General features: G+C 40.9%; 1 protein-coding gene across 1 annotated transcript in view; it reads right to left on the reverse strand.

Annotated features, from left to right (window-relative positions):
* The window catches only part of LOC132404836 (uncharacterized), a 58,392-nt gene extending 44,523 nt beyond the window's left edge, over positions 1-13,869 (reverse strand). Inside the window, exon 1 of the mRNA XM_059989373.1 lies at positions 13,659-13,869. Within this exon, the coding sequence (XP_059845356.1) occupies positions 13,659-13,713 (55 nt within the window). The 5' untranslated portion in view covers positions 13,714-13,869. The remainder of the gene's footprint in view (positions 1-13,658) is intronic.
* Positions 13,870-20,123: the final 6,254 nt, after the last annotated feature.

Raw genomic sequence — 20,123 nt, forward strand, 5'->3', positions numbered from 1 at the left:
CGCTTTGCTCTGGCAGCTCAATCCACATACACATCACCCACAGTGTAAAAAACAGTTATCTCTCAAGTTCCTTCTCACTCACTTTAAACCTATTAAAGTGGTGAACAGCAGGATGTTCAAGGTTGTGGCGACCCATTTCCTAGCGTATCCGAACCAACTCACAATTAGATAGCCTACGGGGGTTTGCGAGCACAGAGCTTTGGAGCCTCTGCGCCATGGGGGGCCGGTTGACAGAGGCTTAAAAGTGAGGCTGAAGTTTTCGAATAAAGTTTTTTTCCTTCGACTGCAGTTACCGACTCCGTGTCGTAATTTTAGCGCTGCGTGTAGCACACCGCTACAATTGGTGACCCCGACGGTCCAAACGATTTTTGGACCGGAAATGACCGACGCCGCCTCTGTTCATGCGGTTTCGTTGAAACTGCCAGGTTTCTGGACACAGCGCCCGGACCTATGGTTCCAGCAAGCCGAAGCCCAGTTCCACGTTCGCCAGATCACCTCAGAAAATTGTAGCGGTGTGCTACACGCAGTGCTAAAATTACGACACAGAGTCGGTAACTGCAGTCGAAGGAAAAAAACTTTATTCGAAAACTTCAGCCTCACTTTTAAGCCTCTTTCAACCGGCCCCCCATGGCGCAGAGGCTCCAAAGCTCTGTGCTCGCAAACCCCCGTAGGCTATCTAATTGTGAGTCGGTTCGGATACGCTAGGAAATGGGTCACCACAAGGTCTCCTTTGAAGACCAGATGCAAGAGTTCTGCAGTGGTTACTCAATTGACATTTGGTTTCTCCAATGCAGAGGAGACCATGTTGTGAACACTGAATGCAATGTATTCAGTGTTAAAGTAAATGAATCACTGCTTCACCTGGAAATACTGTGTGGGGGTTGGTCCCTGGATGGTAGAAAGGTGAAAGGGCAATGTTGTATCCACCCTGGTTAGAAGGGAGAGTGTCAAAAGGAGGTAGTTGGTTGGCAGGAGTAGATCGATAAACCAGGAAGCAGATTGCAAAGGGAACAGTCCGTGACATGATGTCAGGTGGCGGAACCTCTTTGAAAGTGGTGGAAATTCTGGAGAATGTGGAAACTGACAGCGTGGCAGGCAAGGGAACTGTATTCTTGTTCTCTCCTGAAGAGGAGGGATTGAGAGCAGGAAATGAATGAAATGCAATCAAGGGTTTTGTTAACAGTGGTAGAGGAGAAGCGACAGTTCAGGAAAAGGGAAAGACATTCAAGTTGTACCTGTATGGAAAGTCTCAACACCTGAACAGACATAATGCAGACAGAGGAATAATGGAATAAAGTCCTTAGAAGAGGTAGGATGAAATGAAGAATAATCGAGATAACTGAGATTCAAGAGGCTTGTAACAGATGTTAGTAGCTAATCTATCTTCTGAGATAGGGAGAGATCCAGAAAGGGAAGGAGACAGCAGGACAAAACTAGGTAGCAGAAGTTGTAGTAGAGGAAGCAGCACCAATACAGATTATCAAGGTCTCAGAAAAAGTATCAAGGGAGTGGGTCAGAGAGGCCTGAAACAAATACTCCACAAAAAGACGAACATAGGTTAAAAATCAATATCGTTTAGCACTCATCCATGAACCTTATACTCATGCCTAATGCTGAAATGAAAGTACTTCCCCAAGGAGTAAGTTGCATCTTCTCTTCCTTTTAAAAAGGGCACAGAAACAAACTGATCAAGTGCAATTGGGATATTCTCTGAAGTGGAGAACACACAATGATAAAACTAGTTTGACTGCACAACTTGCTTTCACACTGAAACTTGTCAACTTGTAGGTTTCACCAGCCAGGGGTTTGCACATTTGCCCCAGGACTGCATGGGTTCCTCTGGCTGTTCTGGTATTCTCCCACATTCTAAACATGTACACTTAGTGAGTTGTGGGCGTACTATGTTGGCGTCAGAAGGGTGGTGACACTTTGGGCTGCCCAGCACAATCCTTGCTGATTTCCTTCAATGTAAACTGACCACTTCACTATGTTTTGAAGTAAATGTGCCAAATAAAGCCAAACTTTATTGCTCTGTACTCCTTTATCATGCATCTTAAAAGCTATTACATTGAGCAAGCTCGTGTTCACCCTTTTGTTGTTCCCTGACAAACTTTGTTCTCATTCTTGTGACATGCCTTGGGAGTTTTTGCTGTGTGAAAATGGCTGTAGATATTGTTTCATGAACAGTAAACATGTATTTTGAAGGGGAATGGAAGTAAAATATATAAAGTGGGCCCAGAATAACATGTTGATAAATAATATTGAGGTTGAAATGTCCACATAAAACTCACTCAATTTTTGTCTGCATCAGTATTGTGTAATGACTGTGTGGGGCTATCTAGTGGAACTTGTTGGAGTGGTACAGTCAGTGGACTAATTTCACTATGATACCATATAACACTGAAATATGATTTAGCATATTTTTCTGGAGACATTTACAATGTACTGTTATACCTGCACCAACAGTAAAACCTGAAATACCAGATTGGAGAATGTGCCCGTTTTGTTTGCTAGCGATTCTAATTGTAGGCTTCCCTGAAGCATTATTCTTTGCCAAGTCTACTGTACAGAGAGCAAGAACAAAGTACTGACCCAAAAAAAATGCTAAAGGAATCCACTAAGATATTTAGCAGGGATAGAAATGTCACTCTGAAATCAAGAGCATAGTCTCACTCCTCCTTTAAACACTTTGATATTTGGTTTCACTGAATTCATTGGTAAATAGGGCAAGTCAGACAATGTGCAGGCACTGCAAGACTGCTAGTGAGACATTCTCCACCTCAAAGACAAAACTATAAGTAGTATTTCTTCATAATTGGATTCTGATAGATAAGTAATCTGGGAGTAAAGAAAGGAGGGGGTGGGCCACAAGACATTGGAGCAGAATTAGGCCATTTGGCCCATAAAGTCTGTTCAGCCTTTCCATTTTATCTGATTTACTGTCCCTTCAACCTCACTCACCTGTCTGGTCCCCATAATGTTTGATGCCCTTACTATCAAAGCCCTATCAACATCTATTTTAAATAACCCAATGACTTGGCCTCCACAGCCATCTGTAGTGATGAATTCCACAGATTCACTACCCTCTGGCTAAATAAATTCCTCCTCTTCCTGATAGTTCTAAAGGGACAACCTTCTATTCCAAAGCTGTGTTTTTTGGTCCACTATAGGAAACATCCTCTCCATGTCCACTCTATCTAGGCCTTTCAATATCTGATAGGATTCAATGAGATCCCCCTCTCATTCCACTAAACTCTACCAAGTACAGGCCTAGAGCCATCAAATTTGCCTCATTCCTAGGATAACTCTCATGAATCTCCTCATCTGTAGGGAAGAATGCTGCAGGAGAAATTACGGAAACTCAGTGGTATGATAGTTATACCTACCAGCAATCCTGACTTGGAGTCTGTTGCCTTGATGTACGATTACATTATTGTACGGTTGTGACAAGCTTAGGCATCATCTCTTTAAAAATAACTCACAAGAACTGACAGTATGGACTACTTATACAAAGAATGGCTATTGTGGAGCTGGTGAAATTTTGAGCACATTTTAAAAACTTTTGTATGACTTTGTTTGGAATGCACATGTGCTCTTGAGAAACATTGAGAAATGAGGGATCTTTGGAAGAACACGACAAAATCAAAGTCCTGGGAGGGCGGAAATGGAACAGGCAAACAGAATAGGTGAAATTACGTGACAGGGCATTTTGTTACAATGAGAATGAAAGGAAGAGGTAGGCACCAGTACAAAACTTAATAAGAAATTTAAAGAGACAAAGAATGTACTTAACAATGTACCACTACAGTTACTCTTGGGCTAATGCCAACTGAAAATGAAAAATCCTGAGAATGAAAAAATAAAGAGTTTGTTGTTTTGTAGAACTTCATGTAGTCTAGCAAATGGAACTGGTACAAAACAGAGAACCCATGAGAGTATAGATGAAAGATGCAAAACAGGAAGAATCCCTGCCAGAGCATCCTTGGGTGAAGGAGCAGTGAATCTCTTCATAACTGAGGTGAAAAAAACTATCTAGTCACTTATTATTTTACCATAACTTCTTGTAAATACTCTACTTTAACAGATAAAAAAGGTATTCCACAATCCACATCATACCATACACAGTCCAGTGGGAAGGTGCAGAAACATGCGAAGTCATTTAGAATGGCACAGAGACTGATGAACTGCTGAGCCACTGAATGAACTTGGCATCATCATGAGTTCCAACTAATTCAATTCACTCCACACTACATGATATTAAGGACCAACTGAGAGCACTGGACGTAGAAAAGGCAGTAGGCATCCTAATTGCTGTACTGAAGTCTTGAGCTGCAGAACTATAACTATCTGTGTCTCTAGCCAGGTTGTCCCAGGACAGTTACAACACTAGCATCTATGTACATGGACATTTGTAATTACATCTTCAGCTGCTTCGTCAATTAAATTTCTACTGTCATAAAGTCAGAAGCGGGATGTTTACTAATGCCTGAAAAATGTGAACTGCATCAGCTATTAAGCAGTACAGACCTGCACCCAGCAAGACCTCAGCAACTTTCAAGCATGGTGATGTGGCAAGTAACACACCACAGGAAATGATGTCACCTAACAAAGGGTATGGAAAACATCAAAGCTCCCAGAAGGTAACCCCAACCCTTACGACAACCTGTGACAAATATATGGGACAAATCACCAACTAAAACACCTACATCTGTAGCAGATGTCAGTCAAGATCCATACATTAAATTGTAGTACAGATAGATATATTTAGGTATTTTGGATTTTGAAACAAGGACAGAATAAACTCAGTTTTCAAAGTTGGAATCAGACACATGACTAAATATAAAAGATGTAAGTGATGCTGTGATGCTCACATACACTCAGTTGCCACTTTATTAGGGACCTTCTGAACCTAATGAAGTGATGACTGAGTGCATGTTCGTGGTCCTCTGCTACTGGAGCTTATCTACTTCAAATTTCAATGTGTCGTGCCTTCAGAGTTGCTCTTCTGCACAACACTAATATGTAGTTATTTGAGTTACAGTTGCCTTCCTTCAGTTTAAACCAGTCTGGCCAGTCCCTTCTGACCTCTCTCATTAACAAGGCGTTTTCACTCACAAAACTGCCATTCGCTGGATGTTTTTTTTATTTTTCCACACCATTCTCTATGAACTCCGGAAACTGTTGTGCATGAAAATCCCCGATCAGCAGTTTCTGAAATGCTCAAAAGCAGCACATCTAGCACCAACAATCATTCTACAGTCAAAATAATTTAGATCACATTTCTTCCCCAATCTAATGTTTGGTCAGAACAACAACTGAACCTCTTGACCACGTCTACATGCTTTCATGCATTGAGGTGCTGCCATATGATTGGCTGATTAGATATTTGTATAAATGAAGTGTACCTAATAAAGTGGCCAGTGAGTGTATAATCAATTGTAAGCATCGGATACTTCTGGGTCAGGGGATTTGTTTAAGATTGAACATAACTAACTTTGCAGGATGTGCAGCTCAGAAAAATCATTTAACAATAACTTCCCAAGATCCCATGTAAAACAAAAAGGAGTACTTTATTTAAAGAAAGAACAACTACTGGAGACAGCATTCTTTACATGGCACTGCCATGGAACCTGAAAAGTTTTTGGATGATGTTGTAGGCGGACACAATATGAATAAGAATAAGGAGAGAGTAAAAGGCACAACCTGAGGAAACTCCAGACTAATGGTGTGGGAAAGGTAGAGGAGTAATTAAAAGTTATCTTCTAACTACAGTAGAATAGAATTCAACTGTTGCTAGAAAAGGTGCAGACAAGGTGAAGGAGTATCCTGAGGACTTCTGGAGATACATCAAGAGCTAAAAGATAGCAAGGGACAAAATTGATCCTCTTGAAGATCAGTATGGTCATCTGTGCATGAAGCTGAAAGACGGGAGAGATCTTTAATAGATTTTTTGCATGAATATTTATTCAGGAGCTGGATAGAGTCTATTGAACTAAGGCAAAACAGCAGTAGGTCATTACAGAGGATTACAGGTGCTTGCTGTCTTGCAGCAAATTATGCAGGATAAGTAGCCAGAGCCTGGCAGTGTGTATCCTCAGCCCTCGTAGGAGACTAGTGCTAAGACTGCAGGATCCCTAGCAAAGGTATTTAAAACACCCATGGCCACAGGAGAGGTACTAGAGGATTGGAGGATAGCTAATGCTGCTCTATTGTTTAAGAAAGGCTCTAAGGATAAGTCAGAAAATTATAGGCCAGTGAGCCTGACGTCAGTGGTTGGTAAATTAATGAATTTATTTTAAGGAACCAGATATATAAATATTTGGATAGATGGGATAGACAACATGGCTTTGTGCATGGTAGATCATGTCTAACCAATCTTAAGGAGCTTTGAGGTTACCGTGAAAGTTGATGAAGGAAGGGTAATAGATGCTGTCTATATGGACTTTAGCAAGGCCTTTAACAAGTTTCCACATGGAAGGTTAGTCAAGAGATCCAGACACTTCGCATTCAGGATGAGGTAGTAAACTGGATTTGAGGTTGGCTTTGCAGGAGAAGCTACAGAGTGGTACGGAAACTGCACTGCGGCAGATTGATAGACTCTACCATGGGTAATCAAAACTGCCCAAAGCATCACTGGCACAAGCCTACCTGAATCAAGAACATATATACAGAAAGCTGCCAGAAAAAGGCCAGCAATATCATGAAGGATGCCACACAACATGCTCATAGACTGTTTGTCCCACTGCCATCAGGGAGGAGGCTAAGTAGCATCCACACCAAAACCATCAGACTTAAAGTTACTTTCTGCAAGCAGTAACATTAATTAAAACCTCCACTACTTTATCATTTCCTGTCAAAGTTACCTTATGTACACACACTCCTGCATCTAATATTACTTAATATTATTAATGTACAGTCCAATCAACTTAGTTTTTTTGTATTGTGATCTTTAAACCTAACTTTTTTTTACGCAGCATCATATCCGGAGTAACAATTATTTCATTCTCCTTTACACTGTTTACTGTCGTTTCCAGTACACAAATCTTAATCTGTCCCGCAATCTCTGACTTCCTGCCATTAGGCAGAAGGACTGTGCAGTACAGGAACACGGACTGTTAGGTTGGATAACAGCTTCATTCCCCCAGACTGTGAGACTTCTGAACACCCTGCTACCACCCAGTACACATTGTTGATGACAGTGTTAGTAACATTATACTGTTACATATTGAACTACATGCCGTATATGCGCTTGATGTCAACTTGTACATCCACTGATCTTTTTAAATTTTCCATTGATATTATTGTGTTCATTTTATTTTAGTGCGATGCAATTACAGCTCAGAGCATCACTAAATTCAGACACTGCAAGCAGTTTGCACATCCTTCTCATGAGCGCATGGGTTTCCTCTGGGTGCTCCAGTTTCCTCCACATCCCGGGCTGTCCCAGTTAGAAGATTAATTGGTCATTCTAAATTACTTAGGCTAGGGTTAAATAGGTGGAATGCTGGACAGTGTGACTAATCAGGCCAGAAGGGCCTGTTCTGTACTGTATTCTAAATAAATAATGTGCTGTATGTGATATATGTACTGCTTTTTGAAGATCATGTTTGACAAATCTTAATTAATTTTTTGAAGAGGTTACTAGGAAAGTTGATGAGGTTAAAGCAGTGGATGTTGTCTATATGGACTTCAGTAAGGCCTTTGACAATGTTCCACATGGAAGGTTAGTTAGGAAGGTTCAATCATTAGATATTAATATTGAAGTAGCAAAATGGATTCAACAGTGGCTGGAGGAGAGATGCCAGAGAGTAGTGGTGGATAACTGTTTGTCAGGTTGGAGGCCGGTGACTAGTGGTGTGCCTCAGGGATCTGTACTGGGTTCACTATTGTTTGTTATATACATTAATGATCTGGATGATGAGGTGGTAAATTGGACTAGTACTTATGCAGATGATACTAAGATAGGTGGTGTTGTGGATAATGAAGTAGGTTCTCAAAGCTTGCAGAGAGATCTAGGCCAGTTAGAGGAGTCAGCTGAAAGATGGCAGATGGAGTTTAATGCTGATAAGTGTGAGGTGCTACATTTTGGTAGGAATAATCAAAATAGGACATACATGGTAAATGGTAGGGCATTGAGGAGAATGCAGTAGAACAGAGTGATTTAGGAATAATGGTGCATAGTTCTCTGAAGGTTCTCTGAAGGTGGAATCTCGTGTGGATAGGATGGTGAAGAAAGCTTTTGGTATGCTGGCCTTTATAAATCAGAGCATTGAGTATAGGAGTTGGGATGTAATGTTAACATTGTACAAGGCATTGGTGAGGCCAAATTTGGAGTACTGTGTACAATTTTGGTCACCGAATTATAGGAAAGATGTCAACAAAATAGAGTACAGAGGAGATTTACTAGAATGTTACCTGGGTTTCAGCACCTAAGTTACAGAGAAAGGTTGAACAAGTTAGGTCTTTATTCTTTGGACCGTAGAAGGTTGAGTGGGGACTTGATAGAGGTAGTTAAAATTATGAGGGGGATAGATAGAGTTGATGTGGATGGGCTTTTTCCATTGAGAGTAGGGGAAATTCAAACAAGAGGACATGAGTTGAGAGTTAAGGGGCAAAAGTTTAGGGGTAACATGAGGGGGAACTTCTCTACTTTGAGAGTGGTACCTGTGTGGAATGAGCTTCCAGTAGAAGTGGTAGAGGCAGTTTCGATATTGTCATTTAAAAAAGAAATTGAATAGGTATATGGACAGGAAAGGAATGGAGGGTTACGGGCTGAGTGCAGGTCAGTGGGACTAGGTGAGAGTAAGCGTTCGGCACGGATTAGAAGGGCTGAGATGGCCTGTTTCCGTGCTCTAGTTGTTGTATGGTTTTGCACCTCAGTCCCAGAGGAACATTGTTTCATTTGACTGCACACATGTGTACGGTTGAATGACAACAAACTTGAACTTGAAAGTGATGTCATAGCTAGATAGGGTCGTGAAGAAAATTCTTGGTGCACTTCCTTCATAGATCGAAGTACTGAGTAAAGTTGTTAGGATTTTCTGTTGAAGCTGTACAAGATGTTGGTGAGGTCTAATTTGGAGTATTGTATGCAATTCTTGTCACCTAGCTACAGGAAAGATATGAATAAGACTGCACGAGTACAGACGAAGTTTACAAGGATGTTACCAGACCTTGTGGACCCAAATTATAGGGAAAAGTTGAATAGATTAGGACTTTATTCCCTGGAGTATAGGAGAATGATGCTCACTGAGGTATACACAATTATGAGTTGCATAGATAGGGTTAATGCAAGCAGGCTTTTTCCACCAAGGTTCGGTAAAAGGTAACATGTTTAAGGGGAAGCTGAGGAGGATATCTTCACTCAGTAGATGGTGCGGGCATGAAATGAGCTGCCAGTGGAAGTGGCGGATGGCTTGTTTCAACATTTAAGAGGCAGAAGGGGTATGGAGAGCTATGGGCAATGGGACTACACTGAATAACAGTTTGGCATGGACTACGTGGGCCAAACAGACTGTTGGTGCTGTGAAGCTAACCCATCCAGCACAGCTACTTCAAAGATTGCTGTACAGAACCAGTAAATGGAGCCATCTGCTGTTGTACCTGAATTCATCTGTTTAGTACCACACATTGAAACAGTAGTGGAAACCCAAAACTAGATAGATAGCATATACAGGAGGAGATGACTGCTTGGGAATCAAGCAAAGTGGGTGCCTTGAGATGCCCAAGAGAAAGCATCTTTGCAGTTCAAAGTAAATTTTATTAACAAAGGACATACATGTCACCATATACATCCCAGAGATTCAATTTTCCTGTGGGCATACTCAGCAAATCTATAGAATAGCAACTATGACAGGATCAATGAAAGATCAGCCAGAGTGCAAACGACAACTGTGCAAATGCAAATATAAAATAAATAGCAGTAAATAATGAGAACATGATATAATGAGATAAAGAGTCTGTAAAGTGAGACCATTGGTTGTAGGAACATTTTAACAATGGAGCAAGTGAGTGTAGTTACCCCTTCTATTCAAGAGCCTGCTGGTTGAAGGGTAATAACTGTTTCTTGAAGCTGGTGGTGCAAGTCCTAAGGCTCTTACACCTTTCACCTGATGACAGCTGTGAGAAGGTATCTGTGCTGACATATGAGGCCGTGACGCAGCCAGGCAATATACTCTTTAACAAACTTCTACAGATGTGTGGTGAAGTTTTAGATGTCATGTTGAATCTCGGCAGACTTCTAAGGAAGTAGAGGCGCTGCCGTGCTTTCTTCACAATTGAACTTACATGCTGGGTCCAGGACAGGTCCTCTGAAATTGTAACACCCAGGAACTTAAAGTTGTTGACCCTTTCCACCTCTGATCGTCCGATGACGACTGGCTCATGGACCTCTGGTTTCCCTCTCCTGAAGTCTATAATCAAATCTTTGGTCTTGCTGACATTGAATGAGAGGTTGTTGTTGTTATGATACCACTCAGCCAAATTTTCAGTCTCCCTCCTATTTGCTGATTTATCACCACCTTTGATTCGGCCTATGACAGTGGTGCCCTCAGCAAACAAGAACATGACATTGGAGCTCTGCTTAGCCACACAGTCAAAAGTGTAAAGCGAGTTGAGCAGTGGAGCTAAGGAAACAGCACTGTGGTGCACCTGCATTGATTGAGATCGTGAAGGAGACCAGGCATGTGGGGGAACAGAATTAGGTTATTCGACTCTCTGAATCTGTCAACCATTCCACTGCTTCTGATTTATTGTTCCTCTCAACCCCATTCTGCTGCTTTCTCCCCAAAACCTTTGATGCCCTGATTAATCAAGAACCTATCAACCACAGCTTGCTCTATGACTTGGGCTCCACAACCGTCTGTGGAAATGAATTCTATAAGTTCACTACCCTCTAGCTAAAGAAATTTCTCCTCATCATTTCTGTTCTAAATGGGCATCCCTCTATTCTAAAGCTCTCTGGTACTAGACTCCACCACCATAGGAAACATTTTCTCCACATCTACTCTACCTCGGTCTTTCAATATTAGATAAGTTTCAAGGAGATACCCCCTCATTCTTCTGAACTCCAGCACATACAAACCTAAACACTCCTCATACATTAACCCTTTCATTCCCAGAATCATTCTTGTGAACTGCCTGTGCATCCTCTCCGATGTCATCACATCTTTTCTTAGATAAGAGGCTCAAAACTGCTCACAATACCCCAAATGAAATCTCAACAGTGCCTTACGCTTTGCTCTTGCATTTATTCCTCTCAAAATAAATACTAATATTGCATTTGCCTTCCTTACCACTAACTCAACCTGCAAGTTAGCCTTTAGGGAACAATGCACAATGACTGCCAAAAGGTGCCTTTTGCACCTCCAATTTTTTAATTTCCTTCCCATTTAGAAAATAGTCACAACTTTATTCCTTCTACCAAAATGCATGACTATACACTTCCCTACAGTATATTCCATCTACACTCCTTTGTCCATTCTCCCAAGCCAAGTCTTTCTGTAGACTCCCTACTTCCCCAACACTATGTGCCACTCCACCCATCTTCTTATCATCTACAAACTTGGTCACAAAGCCATCAATTCCTTCATCCAAATCATTGACAGTTAATGTGAAAAGAAGCAGTCCAAACACCAGCTTCTGTAGAACACTAGTCATGGGCAACCAACCAGAAAAGGCTCACTTTATCCCCTCTCTTTGCCTACCACCCATCAACCAACCTTCTATCCATTCTAGTATCTCTCCTGTAATACCTTGGGCTCTTATCTTAAGCAGCATCTTGTCAAAGGCCTTCTGAAAATTGAGGTAAACAACATCCATTGACTCTCCTTTGTCTATCCTGCCAGTGTTTTACCCAAAAGAACTCCAACAGATTTGTCAGGCAAGATTCCCCTTAAAGGAAACCATGCTGCCTTTGGCTGATTTAATCACGTGCCTCCAAGTACCCAGAAAATTTATCCTTACTGATTGACTCCAACATCTTCCCAACCAGAGATCAAACAAATTTGCCTGTAATTTCCTTTCTTGCGCCCCCCCCCCCCTTTCTTGAAGAGTGGAGTGACATTTGGAACCATTCCAGATTCTAATGATTCCTGAAAGATCATCTCTTCAGCCACCTCTTTCAGAACCCTGGGGTGTAGTCCATCTGGTCCAGGTGACTTGGGACCTTTCAGCTTACCAAGCGTTTTCTAATAGCAACCGCATTCACTTCTGACCCCCGACCTTCTCGAATTTCTGGCATACTGCTGTTGTCTTCCACAGTGAAGACTGACACGAAATACTTATGCAGTTTTGCAGCATTTCTTTGCCCCCCTATACAACCTCTCCGGTGTTTTCCCAATGGTCGGTATGCACTCTCATCATATTTACTTATATATATGAAAACATTGGTATCTTCTTTTATATGATTGGCTACCTTACCTCCGTATTTCATCTTTTCTCTCCTTATACCTCTTCTTTCATTATTCTCTCCTACCTAGTTACTTTCTATGATTTTAAAAGCTTCCCAATCATCTAACTTCCCTTGTCAGCTACGGTTGCGTTATCCTTCCTTCAGAATGCTTCATCTTTCAGATGTGTCTATCGAAGTGCCCTCAGACGTTCTAGCCATTGCTGTTCTGTCGTCATTACGTACAGATTAAAGAATTCTGAAGATCAATGGAATTCAAAAGTATTTATCTGTAAATAATCTATTAGCGTACAGATACAAGTAGTTCATTGATAGTGTTAGATATTCGGTATTGATATTTATCTACGTTGTAGAACTAAGTGATGACTTTTGGGACACCGCAAGTCATTGAGCTTTGTTTGTCATCAATAAAAGATGTAAAGGTTCGATGTTACTTGCCTTACTTATAACAGCACGGATAAAAACGCGGAGATTTCAGTAGCTAGTGCAGCATTACCATTCGTAAACTCTGACTATGTTTGATTTTTATCCTAGTTGTGAGTCAATTCTACGTACAAGACTTCATCCTACAGTCCTAATATATCGATAACTGAACACCATTCCGCAATATTTTAAACTCATTTACTTCCCTAACTATTTGATTCAATTCGCAGTTTTTATCCCCCTGTATCCCGAGACTGAAGCCTCACGGGAGGTGGCGGGATTGGGAATTCGGAAGGTGGCTGCGGTAGGTTACATTTTAATCTGCCAATTTAATTACATAGTCTTAAAATACAGCGACACACGGGAGGTTCCACGCTGTTCTAAAATACTTTTAAGTTACCTTCATATTGAAACAACATATCCAAAGTGAGCAAGTAAGGTGGGGTTGGATGACGAATTACAGAAGTCAATTCCAACACACAAATCAATGCTTGGCCAATGACCAGGTCGTGTTGCCCCTCCAGCTACAGCCTGTGACAAAATTAATGGACAATGACCTCAATCGTACCACTAAATGTTATCACCATCCTCCTGGAAACGAATAGCGATGCAAAATCGGCTATGACTATTCAAAATTGTCCATTTACAGGAAGATCCGCCTACTGGACACTCATTCGTCCGCTGTGACGAATGACATTGTAACCCGTTGTTTAATTAGACAGAGAGCGCATCAATCAAAGGCAAACGACCCTTTTGTTTTCACGGGACCCTACCGCACGCAGTTCTTGTTGCTTTGTGTTCGGTGACTTAATGTTGTGTAGCTTACCTTGGGTGCGCATGATGGGTGCCAAGGATGCCAAGAGCAAGATGCGAAGGCTCATCTTGCCCGGGACTCGATGCAAAGTCTTATTGCTGCCGAAAGTTTGGCTGCCTCTCCATCGCGCGGCCTCGCTTACTGACCGTCCTCTGGGCAGAAAGCCAGCGACGTGGGCTGCTCGCAGGGCATCACTGCTGACAGCGTACGAGGCGGAGTTGGGCCTTCACACCATCACCTTAGCTTTCAATAGAGAAGGCAGCGTATGTGTGGTGTTTGGTGGGGGGGGGGGGGTGGAATCTATCTCCTATGTTTCTGCATCAGGTGGAAAAGCCCCTTGTCCATACTAAACCTAATAGCCTAATATGACAGTGCTAAAACTTGACACTTTGTAATTATGCATTCCGGGCACTGAGTAACAGTTACCGTTTCATTACAAGTTCCGCAAATTGTTTCACATCAGTAAATTGAAACTAAAGTTTTACAGTAATTACAATAAAGATACAAAATTCTTCATTTGAGTATTTAGAAAATCTGCTCTTCCTGCAAAGTGTGCTAGAAATGGAAAACTATTGTATACTGTGCCATCAGGGACCTCGAGGTAAAGGAACCATTAGGAGGTAGTGACCATAATATTATGTTTTAACCTACAATTTGAGAAGAAGGGAAAATCAGATGTGTCAGTATTACAGTTGAACAAAGGGTACTACGGAGCTATGAGGGAGGAGCTGGCCAAAGTTCAATACCCTAGCAGGGAAGACAGTGGAACAACAATGGCAGGTATTTCTGGGAATAATGCAGAAGGTGCAGGATCGGTTCATTCCAAAGAGGAAGAAAGATCCTAAGGGGAGTAAAAGGGCCGTGGCTGACAAGGGAAGTAAAGGGCAGTATAAAAATAAAAGAGAAGAAGTATAACATAGCAAAGATGAGCAGGGAAACCAGAGGACTGGGAAGCTTTTAAAGAGCAACAGAAGATAACAAAAAAGGCAATATGCCAAGAAAAAAATGAGGTACGAAGGTAAACTAGCCAAGAATATAAAGGAGGATAGTAAAAGCTTCTTTAGGTATGTGAATAGCAAAAAAATAGTTAAGACCAAAATTAGGCCATTGAAGAAAGAAACGGGTGAATTTATTTTGGGGAACAAAGAAATGGCAGACGAGTTGAACAGGTATTTTGGATCTGTCTTCACTAGGGAAGACACAAACAATCTCCCAGATGTAATAGTGGCCAAAGGAACTAGGATAAAGGATGAACTGAAGGAAATTTATATTAGGCAAGAAACGGTGTTGGATAGACTGTTGAGTCTGAAGGCTGATAAGTCCCTGGGACCTGATGGTCTGCATCCCAGGGTACTTAAAGAGGTGGCTCTAGAAATCGTGGACGCATTGGTAATCATCTTCCAATGTTCTATAGATTCAGGAACAGTTCCTGCTGATTGGAGGGTGGCTAATGTTGTCCCACTTGTCAAGAAAGGAGGGAAAGAGAGAACGGAATTATAGACTGGTTAGCCTGACGTCAGTGGTGAAAAAGATGCTGGAGTCAATTATAAAAGAGGAAATTACGACACATTTGGATAGCAGTAAAAGGATCAGTCTGAGTGTCTGAGTCAGCATGGATTTATGAAGGGAAAATCATGCTTGACTAATCTGGAGTTTTTTGAGGATGTAACTATGAAAATGGACAAGGGAGAGCCAGTGGATGTAGTGTACCTGGACTTCCAGAAAGCTTTTGATAAAGTCCCACATAGGAGATTAGTGGGCAAAATTAGGGCACATGGTATTGGGGGCAGAGTACTGACATGGATTGAAAATTGGCTGGCTGACAGGAAACAAAGAGTAGAGATTAACAGGTCCCTTTTGGAATGGCAGGCTATGACCAGTGGGGTACCGCAAGGTTCGGTGCTGGGACCGCAGCTGTTTACAATATACATTAATGATTTAGATGAAGGGATGAAAAGTAACATTAGCAAATTTGCTGATGACACAAAGCTAGGTGGCAGTGTGAAATGTCAGGAGGATGTTATGAGAATGCAGGGTGACTTGGACAGGTTGGGTGAGTGGGCAAATGTATGGCAGATGCAGTTTAATGTGGATAAATGTGAGGTTATCCACTTTGGTGGCAAGAACAGGAAGGCAGATTACTATCTAAATGGAGTCAAGTTAGGAAAAGGGGAAGTACAAGATCTAGGTGTTCTTGTACATCAGTCAATGAAAGCAAGCATGCAGGTACAGCAGGCAGTGAAGAAAGCTAATGGCATGCTGACTTTTATAATAAGAGGAATTGAGTATAGGAGTAAAGAGGTCCTTCTGCAGCTGTACAGGGCCCTTGTGAGACCCCACCTGGAGTATTGTGTGCAGTTTTGGTCTCCAAATTTGAGGAAGGACATTCTTGCTATTGAGGGAGTGCAGGGTAGTTTCACAAGGTTAATTCCCGGAATGGCGGGACTGTCATATGTTGAAAGATTGGAGCGACTGGGCTTGTATACACTGGAATTTAGAAGGATGAGAGGGGATCTGATTGAAACATATAAGATTATTAACTGGAGGCAGGAAGCATGTTCCTGCTGATGGGCGAGTCCAGAACTAGAGGCCACAGTTTAAGAACAAGGGGTAGGCCATTTAGAACAGAGATGCGGAAAAACTTCTTCACCCAGAGAGTGGTGGATATGTGGAATGCTCTGCCCCAGAAGGCAGTGGAGGCCAAGTCTCTGGATGCATTCAAGACAGAGTTGGATAGAGCTCTTATAGATAGGGATATAGGGAGAGGGCAGGAACAGGGTACTGATTGTGTATGATCAGCCATGATTACAGTGAATGGCGGTGCTGGCTAGAAGGGCCGAATGGCCTGCTTCATCACCTTTTGTCTATTGTTTATCTTCAGCACTAGCTTATACAGAAAATAGCATAGAATCAGTCACGTAGAAATGGACCCTCTTGGCCCATCTGGTCTGTGCTGGCCACCATGCACGTTCACAACAGCCCCATTTCCTTGCATTCATTCAACCCAAATCCCTTCACCCAAATGCCTTTTAAAGGTTGTAACTGTATCTGCCCCAGCCATCACCTCTGTCAACTCAATCCAGATGATCACCACCAAGCTGTGTGAAAAGGAGGCTGTAAAAGGGATCAGGGAAAGGAATGTAGAATACAAGAGTAATTGTTCTGAAAATGTACCTCATTTTTATCCAGAATTGTCATATATGCAATCTGGGCACATATTGTTTGAGATTCTACTGCATGGCAATTAAAAAATAATTGTTAATGTGGACCTAAGTTCAAGTACCAGAGGAGTTTCAGATGGTTGCTAGTTGAACAATTTTTCATCAGCAGCAATATTACCTGTTTACTGATGATTATTATAGTGTTCTACTGAAAATTAAGTAAATTACTGCCATGAACCAAGCTGACTACATCTGTCACATGCTATTAATGATCATCCCAAAAAAAATCAAGCATTTTGTCCTTCAGCAGTGGCAAATTGCACAAATCACACAACTGAATACAAGCTTAATTGACCCAGTCATCTCAGCACTAACCATGCATCATGGTAGCATTTTTTCAAACAGGCAGCACATCTTATTTGATTGAAGATGGGGCATTTGAAGATCAAGACAAAGCTCATAGTTGACCTAGTAGCATGGTGCACCTTCCCCTCCAATATGCTTCTGGCACTTGGGAGTACCCACAACAGATCTCCAAGCACTGAAAAATAGCCCTAGTGTCTCAAAGAATTTTCTAAAGTCATCTGGATGAGCAAATCAAAGTAAACACCCTCCCCCCGGCCAACATCCCCAGCAACAGGTGCTGCTTACCCTCCACGTATCCATTGGACTGGCTAAGTCATTTACAAAGCCTGACAGTTGAAGATTAAAAAGGTCCAGTTCTTCACTGTCCAATATGATCAGCAAAAATATTATATTAGACCACAATGGGAGACAAGCATCCAACACTCCACCAGAACCACCTTTCATATACTGCACTGTTGGTAGATGTTCCATTGATAACACTGACATGTAGTATAGTTTCAGACTTTAATAAAAACAAATATAGTTTAAGATTTTATTGTCAAACAATAAAAGTTATCCTAAATTGCTTGAGGATCTTGATATCACTATATTACTGATTCAATGATAAAATAAATGAGAAAAGTCATCAATTCTTGCTCAACCTGTTGAGTTCCTTCAGGTTTGTTTTTGTTGCAATTGACAGTAATGCCTGTTGAAATAACTAGCTTTGTCCTGAAAATGTCATCATTTTCCATGTCTAAGAAATCATTCTCATGCAATATTTTGGTATCAAAGGTGTTTATTTTGTTGTATTGGGAATCAAATTCTCATTGCCCAGTGTTCTATCAAATCTGAATGAGAAGCCTTGTTTATGGCAATGGACTTCGGGAGTCAACCAGCTATCAAACAGACTGAATGAACAGAAAAGGTCATTATCAACATATTCTACATACATTTGCTGAACTTCCTACAGCGCATTATCATTAAGATGGATGAAAGTGAAATAGAGCGTTATTGTTGATGCAGGAGTAAAGTGTTACATTGATTGTGGAGTAGATTGTCACAATATTGTTGGCTAAAGGGCCCATACTGTGTTGTTCTCTGTAAACCTTAATTCACAACTAAATAATTATTTAAATTAGTCCAACTCTGATATGAGGATTCTTTTCTTTGAAATGGGAAAATGTAACTTTGTAATGAAGTGCTGGTGTTTGCTAATATCTGAACCTAGGTGTTGCAATGATTCTGGTATGCAGGGCTTTGGTTTATACTTGTATAAATAATCAGAGTGAAGACAAGTGGGTAAAGCATTGGTGTGGGGAGATGACCAGCCAGTTTTCTGAGTACAAGGAGGCTCCTTAGATAATGCTTGTATAAATTTGTAAAAGATTTTTTCACGCATGAGAATCATAAGCACACAAGTACAAGTTTAAAATGTTGTCAAACATTTTGAAGTCCAACATGTAGTACTAATTACAATTATGATCGAAAATTAACTAAAATATGTAGTAACTTGCACCTAATCAATGCAATGTATTATGATCTCAAGATGAAAGATTATTTAAAGTTGTGATTATGCAATGAAATTTACCAGCAATCTGTAATGGAAACTAACCAATAGCAATATAAGAGCATCTTCTAATACCACTTTCCTGAACGAGCCATTAGAAAATCCCAAACTCAGTCATACGTGTATGTTAATAACAGGCTGCAACATATAATATAAACATGATGCATGATGGAACAGAACCTCATTTCTTCAAACTAACATGAATAACTTGTAAAGAGCAATGGAAGATTTTTATTTTAAGAGCGAGAGAGAGAGACAGAGAAAGAAATCCTGAAATTCTCATAGCACTAAAGTAATCTCACCGAATGGTCTGCAGTTGCTCAAATTAATCCTGGCTGTAACCCTTGATTCAGCTTTGAATTTTAAATCCCACATAAAGAAAAGTGACCAGAGCAGCAAAATATTGCAAAGCTTTATCTGTCTTTGTCATGTAATGTTGCTCACAGAAGCAATAAAATCAATTTACTTCTGGAAGAGAATTGTGCATCATGCAATCCTGGGAACAGATTAGGTTCCTTGTTGCTATGGATGCTAAGGAAGAGCTTCCATTCCACAATATATTTAATACTTAACACCTATCGTCAAAATCCTCTGACCATATACAAGGTTTAATGCTACAAAAGTAGTTTAAAAGTCTTCAAATTTACTTAGTATATTTGAAGACTGATTGTACCTTATATTTTGCAAAGGGCTAGGTCTGTGTTTCCAGTTTCTTCAATAGTTTGATCATTTCACGCACAAATTGTTTCTCTCAATAGGATATATTATGGGGAATACATTTATTCCAGTTTTATTACATCTACAATATCACTCATAGCCCTGTAAGATTTTCTGCAATTCGATATAAGTTTACCTTTGCCTCATTCCAAATAGCATTACAAAGTGTCATAGTGTCTAACTGAACTAACAGTACATAGGCCACACTTAAAATGGAATGTCTAATTACACCTCACTCACAGATTTCCTATACCTGGGTTCCAACCTGTACCATAATTGAGCTATAATCGAGGTAGGAATATACTGATCCAAGGTGAGAAAGAATTGTCTAGGAAGCTGATAATTGGGAAAATAAAGCACGAGAGGCAATGATAGTGCAAGTTAACAGAACAAACAATAGCTCAAGGTATTTTGCACGGTTGGTTTGAGCCACTCCTTGTCTGCTGTTTGATATTGCAAGGGAGGGGGAGAGGGGTTGCAGTAACTGTACAAACCATTGATGAGGCAACAACTGTCTACAAAATCAAAAGTTTTATCTCCCGTATTCTGAGGGATATACCTGAGATTTTTTTTTAAAAATACAGATTTTAGAAAAGTTAATGAATAGTGAGAAAATGCTGGAAGCTCTCAGCAAGTTAGAGAGATTTGTGAACAAGGGAACAGTTAACATTTCAAGTCAAAGAT

The sequence above is a fragment of the Hypanus sabinus genome, chromosome 14 (genome assembly GCF_030144855.1).
Source record: "Hypanus sabinus isolate sHypSab1 chromosome 14, sHypSab1.hap1, whole genome shotgun sequence".
Classification (NCBI taxonomy): Eukaryota; Metazoa; Chordata; class Chondrichthyes; order Myliobatiformes; family Dasyatidae; genus Hypanus; species Hypanus sabinus.